Raw genomic sequence first — 25092 nt, forward strand, 5'->3', positions numbered from 1 at the left:
GTCATCTAAAGGAAGATAGAGAATTCTGCTACCTGCAGTGGCTGCTAGAGTTGATTTAGAGCAACCTTGCTTTGAGAAGTACTAGAAAAACTGGACAAAATCTTCCCTTAGTAATGCTTCTTTGTGCTTTTCTGGCAGATCACTTCATTCAACTAGGGATTGAGATGTTTCCAAGCTTCTGTTCTGTGAAGAAGGGTCTATTTATGTTTTGCTTTTGTAGTAGATACTGTGAGTGTCCTGCACATAACTCCTGGCCCCTTGGACTCATTTCAGTATGCTCTGGACAATCTCCAGTTTTCCATGTGTCTATGCCTCAAGGTTTTTTTTTTTTTTTCCCCTGAAACTACAGAAGGCTGTACTCATGGCAGTTCAGAAATCCCAAGGAATTAATATTCTCATGTCACCCCATCACCACTCAATAAGCCTTGGGAGTTGTGCAAATATTCCAGTTTTCTCTCCCCTTGAGTTGAATAATACTGCAGCTTGTATTTTTCACTGGTTTACAGAGTCTCTCTGTTCTATTAACCCCAGCTTCCCACTGTGGGTAACTAACTTAATAACTCACCCATTAATTTAAAGCTTGTTTTTCCTTCCCTGCATCACATCTCTATTCTCCACCATTGTTCTCTGAACCTCCCAAATAAACTATTTAAATTCAAACTGGAACAAAAACAGACACTCTTACTTTAAGGGTATATTTCTTCAGGGTCTGCACCAAAGGATGAGGTGTTTACCAGGGTCCCTCATCCTTGATAGGTCATACACTCTGTTTTTTCCCCCAGCTTTGTAAGTTGGCTAAAAGCTACACCTAACATGTTAGCCACAACTGAAAATGTCAATTGCCTTATGGAGAAAAGTGGCTCCAAAAGTCAGTCTCATGTCTGAATGTTGGCTCCAGAGATTTTCAGTGCCTTCATAGCTTTCTGTTGCTTTCAAAAAATGACTTTTACATTTTTTCCAGCTTTTTTAGTTCTAAAGGAGGTGGAACTTCAGTGTTAGGTTTTATATGCCTACTCAAATTCAAGAGCTAGTGTTGAGTGACTGGTTGGATATATGAGTCTGGAATTAAGGGGATGGTTCTGAGCTGGAAATATAAACTTGCAAACTGTCAGTATGTAGACACTACTTAAAAACATGACAGTGGATTACTTTAGGGAATGTATGTGATGATGGGGAAGACGTTCATTAAATTGAGTGCTAGAGAGACGGAAATAAAGTCTCTAGTTATCTAGGAGAAAAACGGAGCAGTATCGTATACTAGAAACCAAGTTAAGAAAGTGTAGGTTAAATTTTCCACACAGATAATATATCATTAAACAGATAATGGAATTTAAGCCAAGCACTTGTAGGTACAAGGCTTGGGAAATGGATGCAAAGATAACACACAGTCCTCCTTTTCATTTCATCCATGGCAGTAACAAACTGTGATATAAGTCATATATTAGCTTGGTTCCAATCAGATCGTAGCTTAAGATGCCTTGCCCTCGTGTTGGTATTAATGCCAAGCATTCCTGCTTACTGCAGGGTCAGGGCTGGAAGATTTTAGCTATGCTTAGAGGATAGAAGGTATGAGAATAAACTGGGATTACTAATAGAAGTGGTTGTGGCCAACCCCTCAGCAGGCTTAGGAATGCTTTTTAAGTGTTTTGAGGAAATAGTTACAGAGAAGATTTGTCAGACTGAAAAATAAACAAGAAAACAATTGTATCTCGCTGGCGTGGATTTTTTCTTTAAATCCTCTCCAGATTTTCTACAACGAGCATGTTTTATTTGTATAATAAAAATAAGTGTAGATATTTGCTTTAACTTAAATTTTGGACCAAATTATTTTCCACAGAGAGAAGTTGCAGCTAACAGTCAGAATGGGGAGGAAATTGTTCCTGTTTTAACTTTACGTTTCTTGATAACACAACTGGAAGCAGCACTTAGGAATGTTCAGGCTACTAATTATACTGTAAGTGTTTTCTTTTGAAAGTTTGAAATAATGGGTTTGGACAGCATTTCTCAATGAGAGGGTAGCCAATGCATGCTTGTTTTAAGGTGTAGACCAGTTTGTATTTTCCTTTTACCTCTAGAGAAAAAGTATGCATAAATTTATTTCCTTCCTGTGTCTTGTACTTTTTGATGACTGCATGTCCATAATAAGCCTAATCTAGTCCCTTCCTTACCATAAAATTGTTCATCTTCAATAAAGAGAAACTTCAATAAATAGTAAAATTGGACTTTCCCAATTGAAATAGTTATAAACTTGAGAAACTACTACTTGCTTTCCTCCTAGTTATTAATCAGCTCCTCTTCTGGTAACTATATTTGTAAAAATTGGAACTTCTGTCATCTGTTATTGAGTACTCATGAGAGATAAAATTAACAAGATATATTTGTATGTTAGAAGTAAATAGAAAATCTGAGGAAGAATAAACCTGGCATCAAAAATCAGAACCAATATGGGGCGCCTGGGTGGCTCACTCTGTTAAGTGTCCGACTTTAGTGCAGGTCATGATCTCGCCGTCTGTGAGTTCAGGCCCTGCGTCAGGCTCTGTGCTGACAGCTCAGAGCCTGGAGCCTGTTTCAGATTCTGTGTCTCCCTCTCTGCCCATGCCCTGCTCACACTCTCTCTCTCTCTGTCTCTGAAAAATGAATAAACCTTAAAAAAAAATCAGAACCAATAGTATAGGACAGTAAAAGGAAAAATCAGTTGCTTGAATAATTTGGATCAGTAAACTAAATTTTGTACATATGTAGAAGATGGATTAGAGTTACTCTCAAGAAAGGACCACCCAGGTACCAACCAAGGTACCCAAAGACACCAAATCCCATATTATAAAGATGTGGAGAAATCATCTTTATTTAGGACTCTCGGGATGGGGGTTCTAAGTGGTGATACATACCACCCTAAAGGAATTGTACATGGAGTCAAAAGAGCCAACAAAATGGAGTTTGTATTAACAAGTATTCAGCAAGAACTTCTGGGATGCTGAAGATGTGCTGTTTCTCCCACTGACCAGGTTGCCAGGAAGTGAAATAAATGAGCATTAACAGATGCTGATTGCTTAGCCAACTGTACTTAGGCATTATTTCAATGATGAGTCTTACGTTAAGAAATGGAAGAGATCCCTCTCCTGGTAGCATTGTTGAGCAGAATTGGAATCGTCATGATCAGAGCAGCCTACTGCTGTATCCTATAGCTCTCACTGTTCCTCAAGGCTACCAAGGCCACCAAGGATAGGTGGAGCAACTTGGTAGGAGGTGGCAGTGGGGTGAGGGCAGGGGACAGTTGCCAATAATATCTCTATATCCATTGAGTTCCAGTACTTAGAATAATCCCTGCTAATAGTGGCGGGGATTGTAGGAAGGGAAGGGCAGAGTCATGTCGGTCAGAAACCTACCACTTACATCTGTAAATTCCTGAGTTCTTTACCTTTTATTTATGATTATAGCATTACCACAATTCCACATCTTATCCTGTTCTCAAAATGTTCTTTTTAGACTTGTGTGAGCCAAAGGCTCTGTTGTATTTATTTGTGAAACCAATTTTTTTAAAGCTATAAAATAATAGCTTACACTTATTTAGTGTTTGCTATATGACAGACACTGTTCTAAGCACTTTTTGTAAGGATTAGCTCATTTGCTCTTCATAACCACCATCCCTCCACCATTATTCCCATTTTATAGATTAGAGACTGAAGCAAAGAGGTTAAACAACTTGCTTAATTCAGCAGGTAGTAAGTAGTAGAGTCAGGATACAAATCCATGTAGTCTTGGCTTTAGAGTCCATTCTCTGAACTGCATTTTACCTCCTCTGCAGAAATGGAAATTTTAAGATGGAAACCGGTGTGTGAACACAAACTCACTTGGTCCATTGAGCGCAAACATGCACGTCTATTTGCCCTGAGATTAATTTGAAGCCAAATTCTAACACTAGCCAGTTACCTCATAAATGTGTACTGTTGGCCATGAGAAATATGCTAAGTAAGAGAATACAGTTAGATCAGTAAAGAAAAAGACTTCTGTCCTGCAGATGCTTATCATCCCTATGTACCTGCAAAAGATCTTATTTATGGGACAGTCTTGTAAAAAGCTAATGTGACAAAAGACAGGGTTATGATCTTAAGTCAATAGAGAGCTTACGAACAGAATGTACAATATCGTTCTCCATGGACAATGTTTAAACTTTTTATTTGAGGTAACTTTAGATGCACAGAAGTTGCAAAAATATAGCTGTACAATACAGAAGTGCAGAAAGGTTTTTGAATACCTTTCATTCAGTTTTCCCCAATAGTTAGATGTTACATAACAGTATATATTATCAAAACCAGGAAGTTGGCGTTGGTACAGTGGGTGTTGTGTCCGGAGTCTCCAAGACCACCCTCCTGTTTTGAAGGACTTCAGGGACTCAGAATGTAGTTGTACTCACTGCTACATCTGTATGGAGATCCTTAGCCATTTGTAGCATGTGGGGGCAGGAGGGGGAAGGAGACAATAAATCCCGATGGCTTTCATTTTCTTTAATCACACTCTAGTGTTTTATTTTGAGATTATCAATTACCCTCTTTCTTCTTCAGGGTTGAATTATCAAATACATCTAGTGTATTTGCTATTTCTCTTATTAGATGATCGATAATATGATAATTTTTACTGTTTTTAATAATTACTGAGTAGCCTAGGATATTTAATTAAACTTACTATACTAAAAACTATTTTCGTCTAAAGAGCCAATTAATTTTTTTTCTTTTTAGGCACATCAGATTAATATTGGTTATTATCTGACATTATTATTTTTGTATGGAGTAGCACTCACTGAAAGAGGAAAGAAAGAGGTATGTAGTATGTATTATTGCCCATTGTAAGTGTTTTCACATACGATGACTTGATTTTAACAAAATGTTGATTTTAGAAATTCTCTAACTCTTAAAAACTGAGAACAAACTGAGGGTTGATGGGGCGGTGGGAGGGAGAAGGGTAGGTGATGGGCATTGAAGAGGGCATCTTTTGGGATGAGCACTGGGTGTTGTATGGAAACCAATTTGACAATAAATTTCATATATTAAAAAAAAAAGAAATTCTCTAAATGTTCATTTTGAAATGTTGGCTAGGGAAGATCTTAAGTTCTTTTGTGAATAGGTATTTTAATCACTGAATATATTATCTATATGATCACATACAGAGATGCTAGGATTAGAGATGTGAATAAATGGCTGCATGACTGGATCAATATTAAAGCTGCCCTAATTTCTCCAGTTTGGAAAATAATTCTTGTAATAGAAAAAAAAATGCTTTTTACATCAGCCAAACCTAGTTTTATGTTACTACAGGATTATACAGAAGCAGAGAATAAATTTCTAGTGATGAAGATGGTGATCCAAGAAAATGAAATTTGTGAAAACTTTATGTCTTTAGTTTATTTTGGACGTGGTTTGCTTCGATGTGCTCAGAAGAGGTAAGAGTTTTAATAAATGGGTAAATCTTTTCTTTCAACCTTTAGCATTGTGACATGGATAGTTTTTGCACTATACTAGGTATGATGACATTTGTGTTCTTCTGGGTCTTCTTTACCTGTTCCTATAGAAATAATTTCTTTAATGTATTTGAGAATATTAAATATCAAATCTAACAGATCATGGCAGTAAAAGTCAGTGTAGCAAAGACATTAGGGACCATAGGCTTTGGAATCTGACAGAACTGGGTTTAAATCCATTTTCTACTATGTATCTAATCAATGACTCTAAGGAATGTAGTGTTGCTCAGCCTTATCTTTTTTTTTTTCAGCCTTATGTTTTTTATCTATAAAATGGAACTAATAATAGTGCCAACCTTATAGGGATGTTGCAAATGATTAAGTGCTCAGGCATCTGGGTGGCTCAGTCAGTTAAGCGTTAGATTCTTGATTTCAGATCAGGTTATGATTTCACAGTTTGTGAGATCAAGCCCTGCATTGGGCTCCATGGTAACAGCATGGAGCCTGCTTGGGATTCTCTCTCTCACTTTCTCTCTCTCTCTCTCTCTCTCACTCTCTTTCTCTCTCTCTCTCTTTCAAAATAAATAAATAAACTTTAAAAAAAATTAGTGCTAAGAACACAAAAATGGTAGGCTTAATAAATAAATGCTGGTTGTAGTTATTAATACTATCACCAGTTGAATAGGTGTTTAAGGTATAAATGAGCTTTTAAAGCATTGAAAGAGTCTAGATGCTATGTTTGGGGAACATTGGGGATTATATGTTTAGTGAAATTGTATGGGGGAACTGATATGGATTGTTTCCTTATTTGTACCCTTAGCCATTTGTAGCATAATTCATTAATTTTATTTGCTAAGAATGTATCATATTCTAGAGACTGTGCTAGCATCTCTAGATAGCATTGGGGATACAATGATGTGCAAAACAGTTCCTATCTTCATGTAACTGACATTATAGTGAATCTTGTAGACCTTAATCAAATAATCAGTTATACAACTAATTAATTTGGAAATATAATAAAGAGCTGTGAAGGAAAATACAGTGAATAATTAAAGTTTTTACTGGGCCCCCAGTCTAGTTATGGGAATCAGAAGTCTTCTTGAGGAAATAATGTTTGAGATTTGAAAGATGAATTAGGCAGTTTAAATCCTTATGCAGTATTACTGCTGTGTCCAACCATGGGATTCCTAGAAGAGTCATCTCTGTGGTAGTTACCTGATTCTTTTGTAAGGTTTATCGTCTATCCTCTGGCATGCTTGTTTTTCACTGGGGTACCCAGAAGACTTCCTGCTTCCCATTTAATAACATGATGTCATCAATATAGTGGACTGGTGTGATGTTTTGCAGAATTTTAGGATGATCAAAATCTCTTTATATTGTAGAGAGAATTCTCATAGCTGTGAGACAAGACAGAGAATGTATATTGCTGTCCTTCCCCCAGATGTGTGAACTATCCTTTAGTCTCTTTACTGATGGGTGTTGGAGAGAATCTGCTTTCCATATCACAGATAACTAGAAACCCCAGTCACACGACAGCATCATTGACTTTCATCCCTGGCCTATAGAGAACAACCACCACTGAACTGCCTGAAAACACTGCTTTAATAGTTAGAGTGTCCTCTGTGCCTTTCCAGGGAACTGTGTTTATTGGTGGCTTCTCTGGTCTTAGGTAGTAAGTCCATTATAATATCCTTACCTCCTTGAACTTTCTTTAATACTCTGCCTTCAAATTTCCTGCATTTCCACCTTAATTGCTATAGGTCAATGTTGGATCCAAGCTTCAAGTAGCCTTCTCAGCAGCATGGTGTCTCAGGTGTCCTAGCTAGGAAAGTAAATCTTGAATTGTGGAAGAGTCCTCCCATATCAACATACACTTCTCTATCCAGTTGTATATTTGTCTATTGGGTCAACACTCTTAAGATCCACTCCCACATGTTTCTGCCAGTACATACTGGTCAAGTTCTGCAATTCTTAGGCTGACTAAGCTTTTTCTTTCAGGGCAGGAACTCTGTTTTCTTACATGGGCTCTGTTTATACCTGACCCTAGAGTTATTGCTCTATGGGCAGTAAGCACAGATGGGAGAGGATCTTGAGAAGGAAGGGCATCATCTTTTGAGATATGAACCTCAGATGATACTTGGTCAGTAAAGGGATTCTGATACTCCTTGTCAGCCAGAGGGTTGAAGGCAATTTAAGGGTTTTACTTAAATGTCTCCATTTGAGACCTCAGGGTCTACTTTCTCCCTGATCAGAGCCCTGATTTTAGCATAATCCACTGAGGCAGTGTTTTTAGTTTTTGCTGCTGTTTTAACCTTATGATTAAATACTGGGCCTCATTTTCAGCACAGTTTGCCCTTATTAGAGTTGGTAAGGGTTCTTTAAATGTTACCGTAGAGGCCTTTTAGCTTTCACAGGGTGTCCTGAATTGGTAATAGACCTGTCAAGGAGGTACATTTGGTCTCTTTTGCAGTTTGTTTCACCTTGTGACTAAATCTGGCCTGATTTTCAGCACATATTATCTTTATGGCTGCAGGAAAGAGTCTCTTTAAATGCTGCCATAGAGTCCTCTGTCTTTCACAGTGTGCCCTGAGTCAATAGTTGGCTGACCTGTGACTGTCATTCTCTTTCTTCAAGGCTTCCAAGACAGTAGACAAAAGCCAACCAACTCTACAATCCCTTTAATTACCAAGGCCCCTATACTGTTCAAGCTTGAGCTACTACATAATCTATTGCCTCCCCTTCCACCTGTATTTCATCCCAATCTACCACAGGTGAGAGTCCTAGTATTTGTATTTCTATAGCATGCCAGAGGTTATCATCACCCTACTTACCACCAAAAAAAAAAAAAAAAAAAAAAAGAGTTGCTCATTGTCTTATTGGTAAACTATCTAGTTAAAGTCCCATTCAAACTAACCTTATTTTAAAATAAATGCCTTACAGATATAATGGAGGACTGCTAGAATTTCATAAAAGCTTACAAGAAATAGGAGATACAAATGATCATTGGTTTGACATAGATCCTGCAGAAGATGAAGATTTACCTACAACTTTTAAAGTAAGAAATTAAGAACAGCATTTCATCTGTGACTAATCAGAATCCTCTGATGAAGTGTGGTCTGTGCTAATTTTGTCGTATTCTATAGCAGCATGTTCTTTTATTGGAAATTAGCTTTTTGTATAAGAAACAACATTAATCCCATTACTTTGTGCAGAATGTATGATTCAACACATAGAAGTGAGGTAGCTGTGTTAGCAAATAAGATTTGTTATTTAGAAACAAGAAGATTAAAAGCTATGCAGGTCCGGTACTTCATGGGGCTATAGCTAAATGTGGTAGTTAATTAACTTACTTTTTTTTCTAATTATACTTACTGTTATTTTGTTGTTGATTTAAATTTAAAAAGCACTAAGAAAACTTAAAAAAAATTATTTCAGAAAATTTGAAAAATGTTTAAGTACTGAAAGATAAAATTTATCCATGTTTCCTCAAAAGGAGAAACTAATACTAGTATTTTTATTTATGTTTTTCCAGACACACATTTATAAACACTTGTACCCTTTATTTTTAGTAAATTGGTATGTTATATACATTGATATATAGTTTAGAAATATATACTCTGAGTTTCCCAGTAATTAGATTATTCTACAGTATGATTTGTTTTCATGGTTCATCATAAAATCATGCTTTAATTTGCATAACCAGTTTCCTGCTGTTGAATATTCAGTTTATCCTAAACATTCCAGTTTTTCATTATTATGTAAAGTCATCTTTGTGCATGTCCCACATAATTCCCATAGGACACATTTCTAAAGGTGGAATTGTGAAGTCTTTAAAACAGTTGTAAACATGTTGGTATTTGTCTTCATATATCCTCTTAGAAAGTTTGTACCAGTTTGTATTCTTAAGGCAAAGTATGAGGGTTTCCATTTCCTCATACTTTCTGGGCATTCTTTACTTTTGGGGTAACTTTCATCCATCTTTTAAGTCATATTACAGTCACTTTTTAATTTGTTTAATATGAAAATAGCTACACTGAGTTTCTTTTGGTTAGTGTTTGAATGACATACATCTTTTCAGACTTTTACTTTAAACCTTTCAGGATCTTTATGTTTGGGCTGACTTTAAAGCCAAATGCATTCCTCAAATAGGTCAAATTGTATATAGCTAATAATAGAGCCTCGAGATGTATGGGACAAAAGCTAATATAACTAGAAGGAGAGATAGAAAACTCTCCACTCTCAGAGTACTATTTTAGTGTAGCTCTCACAGTAATCAATAGAATAAGCAGTTTTTGGCATTTATCAGGATAATCACATGACCTTAAACCTAGACTTAGTAATGATTTTATATATTATTTTTAACATTGAACTTCACTGCTTGCCTAAAGCAGGCCCTACTTGGTCTTACTTTTCTCTTTTTCCTCCTCCTTTTAAAATATTTTTTGTTATTCAAACTTTTTTTAGTGAATTTTTTTATTTCATGCAAAATAATACATGTATGTAGTTTGTCAAATATTAGAAGACTTAAACATTAACAGTCTGTGGTACATCAGCTTTAATTGTAGTTCCTAACTAGAGAAACCTTCTTCCAACTCTCTAGACATTTTTCTCTGATATTTACCTATATTTTTTGAAAAGATGTGCTGCTTTTTGAATATTTCTCCATGGTAGATATTATCTTTGACTACCCATGATGGCAGATGAGGAGGGTTTATTAGTTCTTATACCTCCCCTTTACACATACATTTCCCTTTCCCCATCCTACCAATAGTCAGTCATATGTTTTTATTAAATGTGCCTTAGGTTTTTTTTTATTCCTTGGAATATCCTTCACTTCTATGTAGAATCGTCTGTTTCTTTGATCTCAAGCTTTCTTTTTAGGTTTACTCCCTTGTTTTGGTGGTACAGCTCCTTCAGCAGCTTCCTAGAAAAGGGTACTTGATTGGGAGGTAAATTTTTGAGATCTTTCAAGTCTTTGAAATAATTTCTTTTTTGTACACTTTATTTGTATCTTGCCTGGGCATCCAATTGTAGGGTGCAAATTATTTTCCTTTATATTTTCAGTGTGTTTCTGTTACCTTCTTTGCTTCCAATAGTACTTTTCAGAAATCTGATGCTCTGATTCTCAATCTTTTGCTGGTAACCTGTTTTGTTTTTTTCTTTCTGGGAATTTTTAGGATATTCTGTGTTCTCTAGTGTTCTGAGATTATATTTTGAAAATGTTCTGGTACATTCTAAAAATTTACTTATTTGATAATTTCTTCATTTCCATTTTTTCTTTCTGAAATGTTTATTATTCAGATACTTGACATCCTGAACTGAATCTCTGATTTTATTATTTTTTTCCTTATTTCTTACATTTTATTTTTTTGTACTATTTTCTAGGATATTTTCCTCAGCTTTAGCTTTCTGTGTAGGGCTGATATTCAGCCAGTGCACACTAGTGCTATTATATTAGTTATTATAATGTTAAAATATTTATATACAGCTTCCAAAAATATTTGCTGCCATGAGTTTTTTGGGCACCCAACCACCATTCCAGCTGCTTTGGACTTTCTACCAGCCCTCACTCCCTTACTTCTTTAAAATCCAATAAAGGTTTAATGTCTGACAGAGCAGAATGCTTCAATGACCCTGTTCTGGCTGCAGGCCAGCATGTTCTTAATTTGTTAAGATTGATGCCTGGCAACCCACTGAAAGTCTTGCTTCTCAGACATTATGATTAGTTTCTTTTTAGGGCAATTAGAGGGCGACCTGTACCCCTTTATCCTGGGTGAGTTCCACCAGAGGCCTTCCCTGCCCCAGTTGTTCCCGTCCTCATATATCCCCTTAGATAAACTCATCCTGGTGGGGCAATATAGCACCCTTAGAGATGCTGGCACCCTAGCCAGGGTGGTGTCCTTTGAAATGCTTGTTATTTTTTAACATTACCATTGTTCCTATCCTTCTGTTGAAATTTTAATTTCAATGACTATTTCAGCTATTATCTACTAAGAGTTTTTGTTGTTGTTACGTATTATGTTCTTTGGTTTTTTTTAAATGACCGTCTGTTCTTGTTTCGTAAATGCATAATATAACAGAGGTAAATGTCAGCCACATCATGGAAGGCCTTAATAAGCCAAGTATGGGGTTCAGACCCTATCTTGAGTTTAATGTGAAACCCCTGAAGACTTTTAAACAGTAGAATGATATAATCAAATTATAATAAAATGAGAAAATGGAGAACACGCACATATACACTTGTATACTGTATGTATCTATATTTGTACGTATATATGCGTATGTATATGTGGCCTCTCTGGGAGGTGATACTCAAGTTGGAACCAGCAGATTGAGACTAGAACTAGCTCTGTGAAGACTGGGGGAAGAACAATTCTAGGTAAATGGAATATAGTGTGGCTTTCACAAGCAAGTCTGAGGAACTGAAAAAGATAAAACTGTAAATTTTATAATGAGCAAGGCTAGAGATGAATTTCAAGAGATGGCTAGATATACTGGGTTCAGCAGCACGTTCTGCAGAACCTTGCAGTCCTTGGTAAGGGTTCCCCACTTTGTTTTAGGTACAGTGGGAAGCCATTGATGAGTTTTAAGCAAGTAACTGACATCTTTTGCTTCTGTGTAGAGAGTACCTTGGAGCAGAGTAGGTGGGGAAAAGGGGGGCAGTTAGGCAGCTGTTACAGTTAATAATCTAGGTAACAGCTGCCTAACTGTTAGCTCCAGTGGTAAAAATGGAGATAGAAATGGAAAAATTTGCAATGTATTTTGGAAGAAGACTCAGTAGTTACTTGTTGATATATTACATGCAAAAGGTGATGGAATCTATTATGCAGTGGCTGAGTTCAAGATTTCTGGCTTGAAGCTGAATAGATAGTGGTAGATGACATTGATGTGAGTCCTATGAGGGCTAAGTCTTAGCCTGCTAAGTTTACTACTGTTACCATTAACATACATAACTTCCATAGCAAGCTGGCTTAAAACAGGCATTTTGTAAATATGTTGAATGAATGAATGTCTAAGATGGGAGGCAAGAGATAAGGAATAAAGAATAAGGAACAAAAGGATTAAAAAGGGAAAAAACCTAATAAAATAGTTACAAATTGTAGTTAGTGTTCTAAAGAAGACAAGGGGCTGGCGTAGAGAAGATGGAAAACACAGAGATACACACCCCTGTAGCTAGCTGCATATATCCGTATGTATATATGCCTATAGGCATGTGTGGCATATATTTGGTGGGAGTATCAGTAGATCAATATTGAAGTACTAAGTTTAAGATCTGTGAAACTGCAGTAGTTATATATTTTCTGTGAGTCCTTTGTTGCTGCTGTTGTTGTTTTTAGCATTTCCATTTGGCCATTGGCTATGCTGACAGGATATACTACCCTCATACTGAAAGGTCCTTAAACGCCTCTCATTTCTTTCTCTCTCTTCTTGATACTAAAATGTTTTAGTTAATTTGGTCAAAATATCATTATTATTCAATATCAGCCATCAATTTAAAATTCTGAATGGCATCAAAAGAATGTTATGGTGACTAGATTTATCAAATAGTCTATAGAAGCTTATTAGTCATGTTGTATACTCTCAGTATATTAGAAATACTGCTATTTGAAATCTTGTAATACTGTCTCTCTAAGGGATAAGGATTAAGGACTTGGTGAAAGGACCTCTTTAACATAGACCTGGAAATGTGTTTCATCTACATTTAATCAGCATTTTTAAAATAGGAAATTTCATTCCAAGTTGTAACTCAACATTGGAAGCATATTTCTGTACGCTACTTCTGCCCATAATGGCAGCAAGCAGCATATTGCACCACTCCAGGAGTCCCACTACCAATATGGTGTTCTGGAGACCAGTTCTAGCAGACCCTCCTGGGCTCCCAGTGATTTGTTGTCTCTCTGTATGTATATCAGAGCAAGTAATTTTTAACAGGAACATGCTGGGTGTCGTGCCATGAGTTAGGATGGTGAACAGAGGTATAGACTCAAATAAAGACTTTTTCCTTTCTCCATGTTTATGTTCAGTAAAAAACCCAGTATTTCTAATTTAGGGCCTTCTCATGTATTGTTTACTTTGAATGAGGGAAATATGTTCTATACTGTTTTTTAAGAAAACATACAATGCCTTCAAAAAGGGAGATAATAAAATGGACATATTATTTAAGGTAAAATATTGGAAGTGTTGCAGTCTTGTTACTAATAATTCATAAAATTAAAAAAACCTTTTAATCTAGGATCTTCTTAATGATTTTATCAAGACAACTGAAAGTAATATAATGAAGCAGACCATTTGCAGTTATCTAGATTGTGAGCGATCTTGTGAAGCTGACATTTTAAAGAACACCAATTACAAGGTAATATAATTATTAACTGATTTTAAATTAATATAATTAAAAATTAAACTGATAATTATTTTTATCATGCATCAAAATATTGTTTAAAAAGAGTACTTAGTTTAATTACAGTAGTAATTCATGCAGTTAAGAAGTTGAATATCTCTGAGTACTTAGATTCATAGTGAGCAGGAATTATTTAAATCCTGTGAATCAATAAAAAAATAATCGATTTTGCTAAGGATTTTGTAATATTCAAATGCCTGTAATCATACATGAAAAATATGTGAAATATTCTTTATAGTTAGAAATGTTATAGGTTGAAAATATTAGCATTTTACTAAGGAGAAAGGTTGTTACTCCTGAAGAATTATGTTACTAAGTAAGCGATCATTATCTGTTGTATGGGTCTTGGTCAAACAAAATGAAACCAACCTGGATTTGAAGAAATTTAACAAAGTACTTCAAGTCTAGTTCTCTCTGGATATATCAGAATGAGGCTGTGGGAAATCACAAGATAGGATGAGATGTGACCGTCAGTGCCACCCTGACACCACCTCTGTCATATAGTGGAAATCCAGTGGCAAGGCATGATGTATACAGCGAGTGATGGGGGAGAAATCCAAGATCTATTCATTAGAGTAACACAGGTTTTGGGAAGTGGAGTGCTCAACGTGGGGCAAGTTGGTCTTGGTTTAGGTGATATGGTGATAAAAATCTAAGGTTTGCCAGGGAGGCTTCCAGGGTTCCAATCACAGGGACAGCATGTAGCAGCAGAACCTCCTGGCCAAAAAATTTATGCCATTCATGTAGTTTACCTATTTAAAGGATGCAGGGCTGTAGTTCCCAGGGAGCTCACACTGGGAAGGACAAGAAATTTAAACACTGGGATAATGCAGTAGCTATCACTAAGAGAACAAATCAGGTCTGGTGGTTATTAGCAGAGATGCAGGAGAAAATGGTATGAAATTGGGGCTGGAGGAAAAGAGAAATGTAAAAATGGAGGTGAAGAAGAGGGACAGAGAGCATGTTCCTCTGAAAAGATCACACATCAAATTTTGGATATTTTGTTGTATGCGGTATATGGAAGATGATTACATGGACTTCTTCAAATTGCCTTTTCTTTCTATCCTAATGCACTGTCTTTAGTGATGGGAAAATGGACCTATGAAAAATGACCTATAAAGTTCTTCGATGACCAGTGATCTGTTGATAAATTTTGAATGCCATGTAAAATTCATTTAGTTATAGAATAGTTTTGAAAGTGACTTAAGGTATTCATGTATAAATAAATAAATGAATGAATGAAATGAATGAATGAGACTTATGGTAGTATTTTCTATATCTGTATGAACTACTATTTTCATGTCAACTGCTTACTTTTATCTTTTCCAGGGATTTTTTCAGTTAATGTGCAGTAAAAGCTGCTGTGTTTATTTCCATAAAATTTGTTGGAAAAAGTTCAAAAATTTAAAATATCCAGGTGAAAATGACCAGGTATTTGTTTTTCCTTCAAAGCTTCACAGCATTTCTTCCTTTATCCATTTCTCTTCATTTCTTCCTGTACATATCCTTCTCTCCTTTTTCTTTCCCCTCTATTTTTCTTTGCCTATTGTCTCGTGCTTTTTTCCTCATTATTCTTTGTTCATTATCACCATTTATTAAACACGTCTGTGTTGGGGATACTCTGCTAGTTGCTTTGTTTAGTGATTTTTATCAGTTTGTTTCCTTCCTTTTAGAAGTTTACAGTCCTAAAAATAGAAATATTGTTGCGTGTATTCACGTAAAGAACATAGATTCAAAGGATATATATATTTGGTAAACCAAAAAAAAGGAAAGGGTACATACAATTTTAAGGATAGTTTCTATTTTAAGGAGCGGGGGACAATAATAAATGTTATAGTCTTCAATTATTTATTTATTTGTTTATTTATAGAGAGCACAAGTGGGGGAAGGGGGCAGAGGGAGAGAGAAAAGAGAATCTCAAACAGGCTCCATGGTCAGCACAGAGCCTGATGTGGGCTTGATCCCATGACCTGAGCCGAAATCAAGAGTTGGATGCTCAACCAACTGAGCACCCCTATCTGTATTATTTCTATTTACCTAAGCTAATATAATTAAATTAAATTCTTAAGAAAGTAGAATTCCAAAGCTCAGTTCTATATTGGTTACTCTTTAGTGACCTAATGGCCATAGGTTGGGTCTGTACTGTTTCATTCTAGAGTGTCTATATTGTGCAAACAGCAGAAAACCCCTTATAAAGGAATTGTGGTATAGTAGAAAGAATATTGTATATGGTGTTGAGTGATCTGGGTTCATGTGCAGATTGAGCCACTACTATTTTTTTTTCATTAGGCTGGTGATTTAACGACTCTCAGACTCAGTTTTCTAAACCATTTGAAGTGAGAATAGTAATACCTACCTCTTAAGATTGTTGTGAGGATTGACAGATAAAAAAACTTGCATCGTACACTAAACATCATTGTATGAAGTTTTATGCTTATTTATTTATTTATTTATTTAAAGCAACATGTGAATAATTTTCACCTTCTTTGATTGTTAGGGCAATCAACATAGCTCAACTTCAAGAAAGAGAAGTAAAAGAACACTAAGTAACTTAACCAAGGGAAATAGTAAGGTCAGAGCCAGAGAAAGGACTCAACATTTTTATTCCTTTCCCTGGAATCCTCATATATCTGATAAAAATTCAGTATTCCTTTTTATACTTGTTTAATCAGTACAGTTTACTTGAAGTTGCTTTCCCTGTGGGGCAGCAGATACATTTTAGGCTGTAATATAGCTGCTTGAAGATTTTGAAGTAGAAATGATGAGAGAGAAAAGTGTGATCATGCATTTTAAATAGGAAATCAATTGATACACAAATTGGACTATCTTTATTTTTTTAAAGTTTTTATTTATTTGAGAGAGAGAGACAGTGTGAGTGGGAGAGGGGCAGAGATGGAGAGGGAATCCCACCCTGCACCGTCAGCATGGAACCTGATGTGGGGCTCGAACCCATGAACCATGAGATCAAGCCCTGAGCAGATACCAAAAGCCAGATGCCCAACCTACTAAGCCACCCACGTGCCCTATGGACTCTCTTTAAACAGCTAACTCTCCAGTGTTTGTTCACATCTTTTATCATCTAGCAACATCTGCATTGAACTTTAATCAATTTTGTACATTAGTGATATTTTAAATTTTTATTTGTATTTTTTCTGTTAATAATTTATTGTTTTTTCTATTGAAAAACTCTTTAGAGTTTTAGTGGGAGAAAATGTTTGAAGGAAGGATGTACAGGTGACATGGTAAGGATGCTACAATGTGATGTACCTGGAATTGTTAAAATTTTGGTAAGTATCTTTTTTCTTATTTTTCTTCCCTTCACTGAAATGATATTTTTTACTGCAAACAGACTTGGGAATCATAATAGTATTCTAGTCATATTTTTTCTTTTGATGATGACAAGCTCCCTGACCTTTCTATTGCTTTGATTTCTCCAAAGCAATAGATTTGGACCTTAAGAACAACAAAAATATTTAAAAATAAAGATGCACACAGGGGGAGGGAGGGAGGGAAACAAAGCAGGCAATGACTGTACCAAGAGGGAAAGTCTGTCATAAATCAAAGATGATAATCTAATTCTGTGCCACCTAAGATTAAAATAATTTTAGACTTTCTGAACTTTTTTTAGTTTGTAAACATTTTCCCATGAAAATATCTGTAGAACATCACATATTGTTCCTATTACATACAACGTAGTCAAATTGTATCTACTTAATTTTTTCTAATTAAGGAAGTGTCTTGTCACATCTTCAGTTTACAAGCTAATGGACCAAAATGATAAATATGTATTATTTCTTTTTTTGCATATATATTTTTGTGTGTTTTAGATTTGGCATTTAAATCCTATACTGATATAAAGTTGGACTGCTTTTTAAGATCCACTCGTTTGTTGTTTGATTAGGATTGCGTATGGTTCACCTTGTTACTTCTGTTTTACTTGTTTTAAAGTCTGTTTAGCTTCATTCTCATTGTCTTTTTTCAAATGGTAAGGCAAAGAAGTAACATTAAAGAATTTTGAAAATTGAACTACTTTAGGGCTATTTTTTTCTTTTTCCATCACTTGCAGTTTGAAGTTGTGAGAAAGGATGAATATATAACCATTGAAAATTTAGGAGCAAGGTAAGCTTGAAATAAACTCTTCTTTTTCCTGAGCATGTACATATTTTTCAGTTGCTGCTTTTTTTCTATTTCTGTCCATTGTTGGAGCTCCATTAAGTTTGTGTATTAATTTCTTTTTTGGAGCTCTATTAAGTTTAAAAGAGTATTAGTTGTATGAAAAAAATTGAATTTGATTGACGTTTGTCTTCTCCTCTCTCCCTATGCTGTAGACAATTAAATTCTAAAGCAAGTAAGGGTTAATTATGTGAATGCTTTTCCTCTAGGTATAAAGATAATCTTTTCCTGAAAAGAAAACATATTTTTCTTAAAGTCATTTAAATTAAGTTGTTATGATGTAAAAACTTTCTCCTAGCTTTCAAAACTTATCCAGGCCTCCAAGCTTGCTGGAATGATTAGAATCATCTTATTTCTTGGATGAGAAAACTGTAATGCAGAGGAAGATCTAGTGTTAGTTGGGAACTCATAGAGGTAGAGAGCATTATTGCTATTAAAATTAGAAATTTCGATAGAAAAAGTTCTCCTAATTCATTGATTCTGTTTTCTTCTGTTGAAAGTGTAAACGTCTACCATTTTTCAGACTACCAGGAATATGGCATTGATATCTAAGGCATCAGTTTTCCTTTATAAGATAATGAAACCCAAGTCTTTATCTCTGGCATAGGTTCCACTCCTAAAATTAGATCTATCCACTGGCATACTAAATAGCTCCACTTTTAGTTTTATTTTTTAATTTTTTTTTTAAAGTTTATTTTGAGAGAAAGAGAGGGGAGAGAGAATCCCAAGCAGGCTCCACACTGCCAGCGTGAATGAAGCCTGATGCGGGACTCAAACTCACAAACTGTGAGATCATGACCTGAACCAAAATCAAGAATCAGATGCTTGAGCGACTAAGCCACCCAGGCACCCTCAAAAAGCTCCACTTTTGTTTCCAGAAATAACTGTAGTTCAGCATGTCCATAACTGGACTTAGAATCTTCCTTCCCAGCACTGCTCTGTAATTTTTAAGTCCTTCAATTCAGCTTCTTAAAAATATTGTAAATGCCTCCTTACTTCCACCCCTACATTTGCACTAAACTAAATAACATTATTATTTCTCACTTGGAATTCTGAAACGGCTTCTAAACTGGTCTTTTTGTCCCTAGCCTTACCTTCCTTCAGTCGGTTGTTTACATAGCCATCAAGAATACTTATCAAAAATGAAAATTGAACTGTATCACTTAGGCTTCTCATTGCTCTTAATTTAGTTCGGACTTCTTAGGTTGACTTTTCAGACACTTCGTCCCTGCTGCACTCACTAGTGTCATTTCTTGTCATTCTTTTCTTAGTGTATATGCACCAAGTATACCGGGCTTCTTTTAGTTCTTGAGTATACCATCTATTTTACCTTCAGGCCTTGCTTGGAATACTCTACTCCTTTGGTTTTGCCTGGTTAAAAGTTTTGGAAAGACATTAGACATTAGGTGTTTCTATCACGTGTTCCCTTTACTTCTATCAAAAAATTTAATATTGACCCTTGAACAGCATAGGGGCTAGAAGTACCAACCCCACCCCTACCGTCAGCCAAAAATTTTCATGTAACTTTTGACTCCCCCAAAACTTAACAGGCTACTAATTGCCTGTTTTTGACTGGAAGACTTACTGATAGCTTAAATAGGCAATTAACACATATTTTGTATATGTTTTATATACTGAATTGACTGGATTTAAAAAAAGTTACAGAGCAGTATATTGAAATTTCTAAGCTAGAGAAAAGAAAATGTTATTAAGAAAATTGTAAGAAAGAGAAAATACATTTACAGTACTGCATTGTATGAAAAAGATCCATGTAGAAGTTTGAACCCATGTTCAATTCAAAGGTCAACTCTATGTACTAAGTTTTATTATACTTTCTTGTCTGTCTTCTCCATTTGACTATAACCTCACTGAAGGCAAGAACTTTATCTTGCTTACTAGCATATTTCTAGTGCATAGCGTAATGGCACATGGGTACCTGACATATAGCTGGTACCCAATGAATACATGACAGATGTAAAGGTTCCGAATTCCTGCAATAGGTTCCGTTATTCTGCAGTAGGTAATGTACTTTTGTTTTGACAGTCAATTAACTTGTATATGGACTGTGAACTCTTTTTGGGGGGAGGCAGGTAGTGGTTCCAGTCTCCATTCAGTTCTTTTGCCTTCACCTGAGCTGCTTTGAGTCTGTTCCAAACATGTGGTTCAGCAGTCAGAGGTGTGGGCAGAAATATTTGGGGATCTCTTTCTCTTCTGGGATTCCCCCACTCTCTTCAATAGCCATGGTTCCCTGGCTTCAATTTTCTGGTTCCTACAGCCTAGGAGACTTGTTTTCTGCCAGGGTATAGTTAGCCCCAGGTTAAAAGCTCTAGGATTGGTGAATTTACTAACATTTCACCCAGCCCTTACCTCCTCTCCTCTGAGCACGTACTCTCTCAGCAGAGTTGGTCTTTTACTTCTACTATCCAGTGCCACAGGGAGTACTTTTTGTAATTTGCCCAGGTTTTTTTAGTTGTTATCTGTGGGAGAATCCTCTGGTAACTTGATCACAATACCAAAATTGGAAGAGCTACTTTATGGAGTTTTACGAATGAATAACAGAATCATTCTTTTTTAAACTTTAAAATGTTTTATGGTTATTAAAGTATAAGGAAAGGCTCACAAAATATAAATGCAGAGTTTAAGGAATATTATAAAGCAAACACTCTCATAGCCCTACCCAAGATGGGATTTTGCCCGTACTCCAGAAGCACTCACTTGGGCCCTCTCTCCCTGACTCCTCATCTTCTCCCTAGGTAACCTATCCTGACCTTCACAGTAATCATTTCCTTGCTCTTTTTTATGAAAGTGCCAATTATAAATGCATTTCTAAACACTGAAGTTCTTTCTTTTAGGTCAGTTTTTTCAAGCTGTAGTTTATATACAGTTAAATCCACTCTTTAGAACTATACATTTAAATGAGTTTCTTTGTATACATTTGGGTAACCACTACCATGATCAAGATACAGAATATTTTTATCTTCCCAAAAAGTTCCCCCCCAAATCTCTTTTTTAGTCATTCCCCTTGCCCAACCTCTAGACGCTGGTAACCACTCATGTGATTTCTGTCCTGATGGTACTGCTTTTTACTGACTGTCCTTTAATAGGGAAGCCTTTTGCATTTGAAGTTTTTCACTTAGCATAATGTTTTTGAGATTCATCCATGTTATTGCATGTATCACTAGTTTTTTTTTTATTAAAATGTTTATTCATTTTTGAGAGAGAGAGAGAACGAATGAATGAACGAACCAGAGAGGGGCAGAGAGAGAGGGAGACACAGAGTTGAAAGTAGGTTCCAGGCTCTGAGCTGTCAGCACAGAGCCCAACACAGGGCTCAAACCCACAAACCATGAGATCATGACTGAGCTAAAGACGGACACTTAACTGACTGAGCCACCCAGGTACCCCAACACTAGTTTATTTTTGTTTATTGCTAAGTAGTCTTCCATTGTATAAATGTACCACAACTTATTTATTCATTCAACAGTTGAGGACATTTGAGTTGTTTCTGGCTTGGGCTATTATGATTAAAGCTACTATAAATTTCACTTACATACTTTTTGTATAGACGTATGCTTTCCTTCTCTTGTGTAAATTCCTAGGAGCAAGAGTGATGAGTCTTATGGTATATGTTTAATATTATAAAATACTGCCAAATGGTTTTCAAAGTAGCTATACATTTTCATTCTCACCAACAGTGGAGGAGAGTTCTAGTTTCTCTGCAGGTGTCTAATAGTATATTGTGGTTTTAATTTGCATTTGCCTAATGACTAATGAAGTTGAATATCTTTCCACATGTTTATACATGTGTTATTTCACCTATATATCCTCTTTGATGAATTGTCTATTCTAATTTTTTGCCCATTTTTACATTGGATTGTTTATCTTTGAGTTATAAAATTTCTTTGTGTATTCCAGGTACAAATTACCTAATATGTATTTTTGAAATATTTTATCCCAGGCCATGACTTGTCTTTTTATTTTCTAAAAGGTATCTTTCAAAAATCAAAAATTAATTAATTTCAGTGAAGTCTTAACATTTCTTTTATGCTTAATGCTTTCTGTGTTTTAAGAAAATTTTTTCTGCCCCAAAATCACAAAGATTTTCTCCTATATTTTTTCTAACAGTTTTTTAATAAAACTAAAAACAGTTTTATATTTAGATTTATAATCCACTTCTTTTTAAAAAATTTATTCATTTTTGAGAGGTGGGGAGGGGCAGAGAGTGAGGGAGAGAGAGAAGCTCTGTGCTGTCAGCTAGGAGCCTGACATAGGGCTTGAACTCACAAACTGTGAGCTGAAATCAAGAGTTGGACACTTATCCAACTTACCCAGGTGCCCCGGATTTATAATCCATTTCAAGTTAATTTTTGCATGTGGTATGACATAAGGGTCAAGGTTCACTCTGTCCCATCTATATCTATCTGTCTATCTAAAATCTATAGACTATATATAGTCATTTTTGTATTCCATTCATTTGTATATTTGTCCATTTAACAATACCATACTGTCTTCAATACTATAGCTTTTTATTATCTTTTGAAATTAGGTGGTGTGATTTCAACTTTATTATTTTTCAAAACTACTTTTTTCTGTTCTAGATCCTTTGCTGTTCTTTATTAAAGCTAAGAAACATCTTATAATGTTTGCAAACTTTTTGCTGGGATTATGATTGGGATTATGTTGAATCTGTAGCCCAGTTTGGGGATGATTTGTGTCTTAACAGTATTGAGGCTTCCTATCCATGAATGTGGAGTGTAATTACATTTAATTATAACTTCTTTGATGTCTCACAGGAATGTTTGTAGTTTTCTGTGTATTTGTTTTTTTATGCTGTTGCAAATAATACTTTTGAAATTTTAACTTCTAGTTATTTGTATTATGTGGAATTGGTTTGTATATATTGGACATGTATCCTGTGACTTGGTATTTAATAATTCTAATATCATCTTATAGATTCTTTGAGGTTTTCAACAGATGATCATGTCATTTGTGGCTAAAAACAACTCTATTTCTTTTTTCCAGTTTATATACTTTTTGCTTATTTCTCTTACTGCACTGGCTAGATCCTCTGGTACAATGTTAAATACAAGTGGTGAGAGTAGACATCGTTGCCTTTTCTAGATCTTAGGGAGAAGACTTCAGTTTTTCTCCATTTAGTGTGTTGTTAGCTATCAACTGTAGTTGCCCTTTTTCTGGTTGAATAAATTCTTTTGTTTTCCTAGTTCTCTTACATTTTTTTTATCATGAATGAGTATTGAATTAGTGCTTCTCTGCATGCATTGAGATGATCATATTGTTTTCTTCTTATTCTTTAATCTGTTAATATGCTGAATACATTAATGTATTTTCACATGCTGAATCAGCCTTATTTTCCTGGGGTAAAGAACAGTTGTTCGTGATCTATTTATTTTTTTCTATATTGCTGCTATTTTCTTCTTAGCTTTTAAAAGATATAACTGACATAGAACATTGTATAAGTTTAAGGTATAGAAAGTGATGATTTGATTTATGTATGTATTATAAAAAGATTCCTACAGTAAGGTTAATTAACTGTATGAGGTGATGAATATGTTAACTTTTTTCTTGTGTGTGTGTGATGAGAACTTTGAAGATGTTTCTTAGCAACTTTCGAGTATACAAAAAATACTACCTGTAGTCACCATGCTTTACACTGGAATTTGACCCCTTATTCATTTTCCCCACATCCTTATCCTTGGCAACCACCATTCCACTTTCTGTTTTTGTGAGTTTGGGGTTTTTTAGCTCCTACATTTATGTGGGATCATACAGTATTTGTCTTTCTCCGTCTGGCTTACTTCACTTAGTATAATGCTCTCCAGGTTCACCCATGTGGTCACAAATGGCAGGATTTCCTTTTTTTTATGGCTAAATAGTGTTCTAGTGCGTGCGTGCGTGTGTGTGTGTGTGTGTGTGTGTGTGTATAAAAATCATATTTTGTTTATCCATGCATCTACTTATAGACATTTAGTTGTTTTCATGTCCTGGCTATTGTAAATAATACCGCAGTGAACATGGACATGTAGATATCTCTTCAAGATAGAGATTTCATATCCTTTGGGTATACAATATATACCCAAAAGTGGGGTTGCTGGATTAATTGTATTTTTAATTTTTTAAAATATTTTTTAAAATTAATTTATTAATTTATTTTAATGTTTATTTTTTGAGAGAAAGACAAAGTGCAAGCAGGGGAGGGGCAGAGAGAGAGGGAGACACAGAATCCGAAGCAGGCTCCAGGCACCGAGCTGTCAGCACAGAGTCTGATGTGGGGCTTGAACCCACAAACTGTGAGATCATGACCTGAGCCCAAGTTGGACACTGACTGAGCCACCTAGGCGCCCCATTTATGTTTATTTTTGAGAGAGAGAAAGAGAGAAGGAGGGAGGGGGGAAGGAGCATGCTCAGGCGGGGGAGGGGCAGACAGAGAGGGAGAGAGAGAATCCCAAGCAGGCTCCAGGCTCTGTGCATGTGGAGCTGGAACTCATGAAAGAGATCATGACCTGAGCCAAAGTTGGATGCTCAACTGTCTGAGCCACCAGGGTGCCCCTACTTTTAATTTTTTGAGGAACCTCCATACTGTTTCTCCTAGTGGCTGTATCACTTTGCATTCCCACCAGCAGTGCACAGGGTTCCTTTTCACTATATCTGGCCAACACTTACTGTGTTTTCGGTAACAGACAATCTAACAAGTGTGAAATGATCTCTCATTGTAGTTTTGATTTGCATTTTATGGATGATTACTAACGTTAGCATCTTTTCATGTACCTATTAGTCATTTTGTGTCTTCTTTGGATTAATATTTGCATGGTATATATATTTTTGCATCTTTTTACCTCAACCTATATATGTCTGTATTTAAAGAGAGTTTCTTATGGACAGCATAGGTCTTGCTTCTTTATATCCAACCTGACAATGCCTATCTTTTAAATTTGGGTGTTTATTCCATATAAATTTGCTGTAGTTCTTGACATGGCCAGATTTAAATCTACCATCTTCCTGGTTGTTTTCAGTTTTTCCCATCTGTTCCTTGTGTTTTATTTCCTGG

At 35.6% G+C, this 25092-nt stretch overlaps 1 protein-coding gene across 11 annotated transcripts in view; it reads left to right on the plus strand.

Annotated features, from left to right (window-relative positions):
* Nucleotides 1-25092, plus strand: part of DZIP3 (DAZ interacting zinc finger protein 3) — a 98797-nt gene that overhangs the window by 23425 nt on the left and 50280 nt on the right. For all 11 annotated transcript variants that reach the window (XM_027077674.2, XM_027077673.2, XM_027077677.2 and 8 more), the window contains 8 exons: nt 1838-1954; nt 4737-4817; nt 5313-5437; nt 8396-8510; nt 13689-13808; nt 15183-15284; nt 17048-17140; nt 17920-17972. In XM_027077674.2, coding sequence (XP_026933475.1) covers nt 1838-1954; nt 4737-4817; nt 5313-5437; nt 8396-8510; nt 13689-13808; nt 15183-15284; nt 17048-17140; nt 17920-17972 — 806 coding nt within the window. The remainder of the gene's footprint in view (nt 1-1837; nt 1955-4736; nt 4818-5312; nt 5438-8395; nt 8511-13688; nt 13809-15182; nt 15285-17047; nt 17141-17919; nt 17973-25092) is intronic.

This window comes from Acinonyx jubatus, chromosome C2 (genome assembly GCF_027475565.1).
Source record: "Acinonyx jubatus isolate Ajub_Pintada_27869175 chromosome C2, VMU_Ajub_asm_v1.0, whole genome shotgun sequence".
NCBI lineage: Eukaryota > Metazoa > Chordata > Mammalia > Carnivora > Felidae > Acinonyx > Acinonyx jubatus.